This window comes from Periophthalmus magnuspinnatus, chromosome 17 (genome assembly GCF_009829125.3).
Source record: "Periophthalmus magnuspinnatus isolate fPerMag1 chromosome 17, fPerMag1.2.pri, whole genome shotgun sequence".
Classification (NCBI taxonomy): domain Eukaryota; kingdom Metazoa; phylum Chordata; class Actinopteri; order Gobiiformes; family Gobiidae; genus Periophthalmus; species Periophthalmus magnuspinnatus.
The window spans coordinates 27,713,732-27,721,339 of NC_047142.1; the positions used below are offsets into that span (position 1 = coordinate 27,713,732).

The 7,608-nt window shown below is 41.1% G+C and overlaps 1 protein-coding gene across 3 annotated transcripts in view; it reads left to right on the top strand.

Annotated features, from left to right (window-relative positions):
• Positions 1-6,094, top strand: part of agap3 (ArfGAP with GTPase domain, ankyrin repeat and PH domain 3) — a 229,141-nt gene extending 223,047 nt beyond the window's left edge. For all 3 annotated transcript variants that reach the window (XM_033982327.2, XM_055228496.1, XM_055228495.1), the window contains exons 17-18: positions 4,432-4,687; positions 5,558-6,094. In XM_033982327.2, coding sequence (XP_033838218.1) covers positions 4,432-4,687; positions 5,558-5,782 — 481 coding nt within the window. In that variant the 3' untranslated portion in view covers positions 5,783-6,094. The remainder of the gene's footprint in view (positions 1-4,431; positions 4,688-5,557) is intronic.
• The last annotated feature ends 1,514 nt before the right edge of the window (positions 6,095-7,608 follow it).

The following is a 7,608-nucleotide window of genomic DNA, read 5'->3' on the forward strand; positions in this document are numbered from 1 at the left end:
AATTTGTGAAAGCTGGAATAAGCTTTGGAAAAATGGAGATGTAATATCATCCGATTTGAGCTGTACAGGGTTAAAAAAGTCACTTCTATGGCTAATTATTACTTCATTCTGGTATATATTTGTTGTAGCTCAGGCCACGTAATGATAGTCTATTTTAAATGTGATTATCTTACAGTATCTCTGTGTAACAATAGCTCGTGTTTTAAAATGTGTTATGGAGGCAGGCCTGCTGTGAAGTGCTCCTTTAGTAAGATGAGTCCACAGATGACAGCTGGAAAAGGCCTGGAGAGAGTCCAGCTTTGACACCAGCTCGACAGGATGGGAATAATACTGAGTAATGCTGAGTGGTATGATATTATTACATGAGCGTGTCACTGAAATCACACACGCACACACACAATCGTCCATGTCAAGAGGTTAGAACATGGTATTTTTAGTTTTGCAGATTGACCACACACACATATGAGATGAGTTTCCAACGCACATTTTTTGCAAACACAGTCATGACATTGATTGTTATTATATTAAAAGGTAGTATTGCTGTTCTGTTGTCTATTATGTGATACTGGTATGGTACAGTGGTTTATTCCACCCTCTAACTGAGTGGTTGACGGTTCAAACTTCACAGGTAAACTTTGATGCACTGAAGTTTTCATTTGAAGAACCTCTGTCTCATTTTTTTCATTTTTTTGAGTCAAATTTGTCTTGCCCCAGTGCAGATATATCTTGGTGTCAAAGTAAGGCTTTTGTGTCCTGCTTTTTACTGTCCGAGAAATAAGTATGTGGTTAGCATGCTAGTTGTTAATAATAATAATGCATTTAATGGCACTTTTCAGGACTCTCAAGGTCACCTTACAACACATAAATAAAATAAAAGTACAAAAATACATAGTAAAAGATACACAGGACACAGGGGAAACCATTAGTGGATGGGTCCAGGTGGTGCAGGTTTCAGGCCGGTCTGAAGTGGTGGGATTTTAAATGAGTTTTGAAAGAAAAGAGGGAGTCTGGGAGGGAGTTCCATAGTTGGGGAGCACAGCGGCCGAAGGCTCTGGCCTCTGGAGGAGGTTGGACAGGTAAGGTGTGCCAGACTGCGAAGATGGAGCATTATGGAACTTTGAGAATTACGAGTTATAAGCATTAACATGGCGACTCCGCTCTGGCCTCTGAAAGTTGTGAAACACACTTATAAACTCATTGTGGTGAGTAATTAGGATGTTCAGAATGCATAAGACCTTGAGGACTTTGGACAACTGCAAACAGTTTAAAATGAACAAGTTGATTCTGGTGAGCTTTAAGTCATGTTCTAATACTGTTCCCTCCTCAAAAACAGACCTGGAGTTGTGCTTTGTTTCATTGTTTCTGTCTACATCTCAAAAGCTCAAAATACTCCACCTTGTGATGTCATGAAGTGGTAGTTTATGTTAAAAGCTCCTGTTTTCCCTTTAGTTCAGTAAAGATTGGCAATTCCAGGTCTGAAATGATGCAAATGACTCTTGTGAAGGTGTGTGGAGTTTAAAAACACAGTGGAGGCCTTACTGTATTACCACACAAGATGGAACAGAGTGTTTTCAGTCTGAGAGAAGAACTCAGCCTAAATATGCAGGGCTTGCGTGTTAAACATGTGTGAATGAAACAAAACACAACTCCAGGTCTGTTTGTGATGAGGAAACAACATTAGAACAGATCAGAAAATACAGTCATATGGATCTTTTAAATAGTGGTAGTTTGGGAATAATACAGTCAAGACTTTTTCCATTCCCTTTTCCCATGTAGTTCAGCATCCCTCCAGCAGGGCGTGTTTTGCTTTTATATTAGACTAATCTGAAATGTCTCAGAACATCCAAATTGCCATTGTAATCGGCGTGCGAGGGCCTGTCCTGATGATAGCGTTTCCCATGAGGAGCTTGTCACTCGAGCCAGCGTCACTGCCTTTTCTGCTTCATCCAAACCACCTTCGCCCTGTCACTCAGCGAACCCCCTGAACAACACCCCCCACACCACCGCTCTTATCACCAATGCAGACAGGGTCACGGGGTCACTGCCACCCCGCCCATGCCCACTCATCCACCTATGCCTATCGATTTTCCCTCTTATTTAGATAGTTCATGTGGGTCAAGATGGTGAGCTTTAGATATAATTCTGCCCAGTGATATCGCCATGGTCCCGTCTATTCTATGATTTTGCTTTGGAGTGACGTTGACCACCGCACAGGCCTGTCTCTGGCTCCCATTCAGCCACATCGATCTGAGTGAGGGCCTCCAGGGGCACACACACACCCACCTACACACACACATACACACGCACATATACGCTCTTTTGTGGGGTGTCCTCTGGTTTAGAGTGACAGCCGACAGCTAAGATAAAAATATGTCCCCCTCCTTTCTGTATTGTTCGCACTAGACAAGCTGTTGTAACCTTTAGAAAACCAGCCCAGTCTTAACGGTCCAGAAAGTGGAATATTGTCCTCTGCGGCGCCCCCCTTTGGCATTCTGCTATCTCTCTATTATTTCCCCCTGTGATGGTTGAGTCCAGGGCCGGTCTCTGCTCTAATACTTCAGAAATGTCACTTCACATCAGCAGTGTCCCGGACAATTACATAAATATCTCCCTTGTGTCTCCGCCAGTGCTTTGGATCTGCCTATAAACTAAGTGCTGTTGTTGTTGAAGTGCTCGCTTAGGTGCTAAATACTTGGTCCATGCTTCACCCGGGCTGACCCACGATGTCCGTATCGTGTTCTCCAGGGAGAAGGAGTGCTGTATACATGATTTATATGATGGTTTAGAATATGTTTGCAGCAGGGAAAGTATTCCGGTCCATGTTAAAATCATTTTTAACCCCAGACTGTATAAAGAAGTGGACTAAGAGTCTGATGTCATCTCCAGTCAAATGAAGCCCATCGAGGCTAGCAGTTATAGCGGTCAATTTGGAGCCAGGTTCCATATTTGGAATTCCCACTGCAAGTATCATAGCAACTAAAGAGCCAATCCAGAGTGAGGCTGTTGAAGGTAACGTCCCTTCCCGCCTGGAGGGAGCAGGAACTTGGCAACGCTGTCAGTCAAACCTGTTGCTACCGGGAGCAACCTCAGGGAAATAAGGCGTCATTAATGTTCAAGTCTTGATTTACATGCACATTAGTGAAATAAAAACCCCAGGATCACATTTAAGACCAAAATCACAAGTCTGACAGTATCAGTTACAGAGGTGACACAGTTTTTACATAGAAAGTGAATTGGAGTTGATGGAGCCAGAAACGCGCCCATTCTTATTTGGAACACAGCGGATAGTATGTAAGCTATGTCCATTTATATATACACTATGGGTTTAACCAAACTGAGTGTGACTTAGTCCAAAGCAATCCAAATTATCTCTCACGAGGAATGAGTTTAAATACACTTTTCACAAGCTGCCAACTTTTGCTAACATGCTAACAGCGCACTTCTCGGTTCTACAACGCAACAAACGTGGGAACATAGAGCTGTGATGACATTGAGCTTTATATTTTGGAAAAATTTTAATGGTTTGGACAGAGTGATCACATGTTGTTACAGTGAACAATGACCTGAGGCTGCTCGAACAAGGCAGGTGTTTGAGTTTTCACTTTCAAGGTTGAGATCCAGTCATTTGTAATCAGTGGTGAAAGAAGTACTCAATTTTGTTACTTAAGTAAAAGTACAGAGACAGTTTTGTGCAGTTAAAATCTGAAAGAGTCTTCCTGAAAATGTGAGACAGGCCTCTACTTTGACAATGTTTAAATTCAGGCTTAAATGGTTCTGTTTAGCTGTGCATATCAGTGAGAGGGTTTTATTCTGCTCTTTTATCCCTTGGTGTTAATTGATAATGATTATTTCTGATTATTTATGTTTTGATTTGTTGTGACTTAATGAATAATTTTGAGTTACCTGTTGTGACTTTGTATAGGAATTGTGCCTACAGATACCAGAGCAAAAAATACTCAAGTAAAAGTATCATAAATGTATCAACTATCAAAGTACCTGTTTAAAAATGTACTTAAAGAGTAAAAAGTTGAATTGAATAAATTTTTTTCTATCTGTTTTTATTTGTATATTTTTGTTTTTAAATTCTGAACGTGTTAAAAATAAACCCTCAGCATTTTCACCAGGTCTCACTCAATAAAAAATACTTTTACTTTTCAGTCCACTTCAAAAATGTAGTGAAGTAGAAAGTACAGATAAAATGGCTCAGAATAAAACTGTGTAGTGTTTATGTTGTGTCTGTTTTTAATCAAACAAAATAAAATATAGTGTAAATATAGTATTGTGATCAATCAATGAGATTTGTACATGTTTGTCCATATAGTACAGCCCCTGGTAATTCACTGTGGCAACTCATGGAAAGAGAAGAAGTTAACATTAGCATTAGCATAAAAACGGCTAACCCAGTCTGACTTGTTGTTCATGTCTCTGCAGGGAGGAGAAGGAGCGGTGGATCCGGGCTAAGTACGAGCAGAAGCTGTTCCTGGTGGGTCTGCCTCAGTCGGACATCCCCCTCGGGCAGCAGCTGCTCCGGGCCGTGGTGGAGGACGACCTGAGGCTGGTGGTGGTGCTGCTCGCCCACGGCACCAAAGAGGAAGTGAATGAGACCTACGGGGACGGGGACGGGCGCACCGCTCTGCACCTGTCCTGTGCCATGGCCAACGTGGTCATCACACAGCTGCTCATATGGGTGAGTCCAGTTTGATCTGTAGAGCATTCAGGTAAGGTCTATGTGTGCTAATGTGTGTGTGTGTTACATGTATGTGCAAATATATATATATATATGTAACCAAGTAAAAGTAGTAAAGTACTGTACTTTAGTCTAAATTGTATGTATTTGTTCTTTATTTTACATTTTCAAGTGTATACTTTTTACTTTTACTTTTTACTTTTACTTTCAGTACATTTGAGAGCAGTATCTGTAATTTCTACTCCACTACATTTAGTTATTTTACATTTGGAAAGTAAAAGTATTTTTATTATTGTCTGAGAACTGCTGAAAAGACTGAGGGTTTATTTTTCAAAACTCAAAATCTGTGTGAAATACTTTTACTTTTAAGTACATTTTTCTTACTTTAATACTTTTACTTAAGTCAATTTTTTCATGTGGTACCTTTATTTTTTGTATTTTTTGCTTCTGTATTATGTACTTTTACTTAAGTAACAGAATTCAATACTCATTCCACCACTGTCTTATTTGATATTATTACTTCAGATAATGGTTCAGTCCCAAACCTGTGCATACTGTTGTGTCCTATGGCAAGACACATCGTTGTAGTATCAATATTTGTTCATATAAGTTCAAATATAACAGCAGTATTCATGGTTTTAAACATAAGGATTTTTTTTTTTTACTGATTTGAATGAGTTGGGATATCAACGACCCTTGTGGTTTTCAATTCAAAGCTAAATATTTGTGTTTTTAATGCGGAAGGGTCCACACAAAATCATTCAAATCAGGAATCATCAGCTAATCTCAGCTAGTTAATGAAGGACAAAAATGTTATTACTATGAGTTTTGCACAGTCTTACCTCTGCTCTTCCTGCTCCTCTTCCTCAGTACGGCGTGGACGTGAAGAGCCGTGACGCCCGTGGTCAGACCCCCCTGTCATACGCCCGCCGCGCTGGGAGCCAGGAGTGCGCCGACATCCTGCTCCAACATGGCTGCCCCAACGACAACAGCACCCTCGCCTCTGTACCCACCCCCAACCTGAGCCGCCGAAACCCCAACATCAACAACAACAATGCGCAGTGCGAGCTCAACCGCAGCATTAGCATCATGTAGGAGCCATCGTAACTCCCTCACCCGCTTTGAAGATACCATAGACTGTAAATATAAGTGGACGTAGCTAACCTGCTAGCCGCCATGTTCCAAATAGGAAGTGATCATGGGCGCGCTTCCGGCTCTATCAAATCTCAACTCTCCATCAATTTACTGCGTTCCCACTCTCTGTAACTGCTGCTGTCAGACTCGTCATTTTGGTCTTAAATGTTCGTATTAACCCGCTCTACATGATCCTGAGGTTTTTATTTCACTATTGTTTGCAAATCAAGATATGAATATTAATAACAGACAAATCAGGCACCTTCTTTCCCCGAGGTCACTTCAGCTAATGTTAGCGACAAGTTTGATTGACAGCGTTGCTAAGCGCTCGCTCCCTGCTAAACCAGTGGTGCAAGCAGGAAGAGGCGTTACCTTCAACGGCCTTGTACCGGATTGGCTCTTTAGTTGCTATGATACTAGCAGCCAGAATTCCTAATATGGAACTCTGCTCCAAATTCCCCCCTGTAACTGCTCTAGCCTCGATGAGCCTCATTTGAAGCCGAACACTGTGGGTGACATCACACTCACTTAGTCCACTTCTTTATACAGTCTATGTATGTCTGTACCTCCCGTCCCTCTGTGTAGCTATTTTATGAAATCCAGTAGGGACATTTTGGTTGCTTGATATTCCATTACGCTGAAAAGACATGGGCGATCCGGGTTTCATTGTTTTTATATTTGTAATTTTGTTTGTAAAATAATTCATTTCGGATTTAAGCTTTTTTTAAGCGTCAACCAAACAAATGGCTCACTTAGGCATTCGTATCTACACAACATTCCCCGGCTCGTCTTCCCTCCTTCGTTAACATGTCCCGGTTCCTTAATGAGTGAGAATGAGAATTTTCCTGACATCCCAGTATCGTAAAACTGTGCCGAATAGTTTTTCAAGTGACAAATGTGAGAACAAAAAGTGAGTGTTTCATAGTCTCACAGCTTCAGTAATGATGCATGTCTCCAACGCTGCCTTCGAACTCTTGACATACCATCTATACACAAAGGCAAAGCTATTACACATGAAAAGTCCAAATGATTTCCTTAATTCGCAAGAGAATGGGTTTAGGTTTGATTGTAGGATTCTCATGGTGATTCTTCTGCTGCGATCATCCGGCAAAAGTGTCCCTAACCATAAGGAAATTACAGCCCACCATGTTTTATGACCATCGAGCGGCGCCGCTTTTGTTAATGCACCTCTTCAATCAGATTTCATTCATATTCCAACGCGAGAATCATACGGTGAAATTGTGCCATTACGACGTCTTTGTTGCCGTAATTCTTCGATTGACTAGATTGTGTTGATAATTATTTTTAATATAGATTTGGCGCAGATTTTAAGGCAGTAGCGTAGTGGGATATCCCTTCACCTCCTGTGGGCTACGTGCTAGATGTCCCCAAGACCGTTTCCTCCATTGTTGCTGTGAATGGCAGATGCATATGGCACATGAACCATGTCTGCTGTGTGGGAGCTGTGCTGAGAGTAAGAAAAGTGGACCCAAAGTAGCTTGTGATGTCCAATGTGTCTGTAAGGTTGCCAGTTCTATAATGGATTTGTATGGAAAAAAATGAGCTAAACCGACATCAAAACATGGACTAGAATAAACTCAGGAATCAGGATACACACATTAGCTTAACTGTTAGCAATAGCAGAAAGACATAGTATAAAACGGCTTTACTCGCTACAAATTTTAAATTTTTTTGCCTTTTTTTAAAGCATTATGTAACTTTTCTACCTGCTTGACTGCTTGGAGATGTTATTTATTTGTGTTCCACTGTATGACGTTAAACAAATT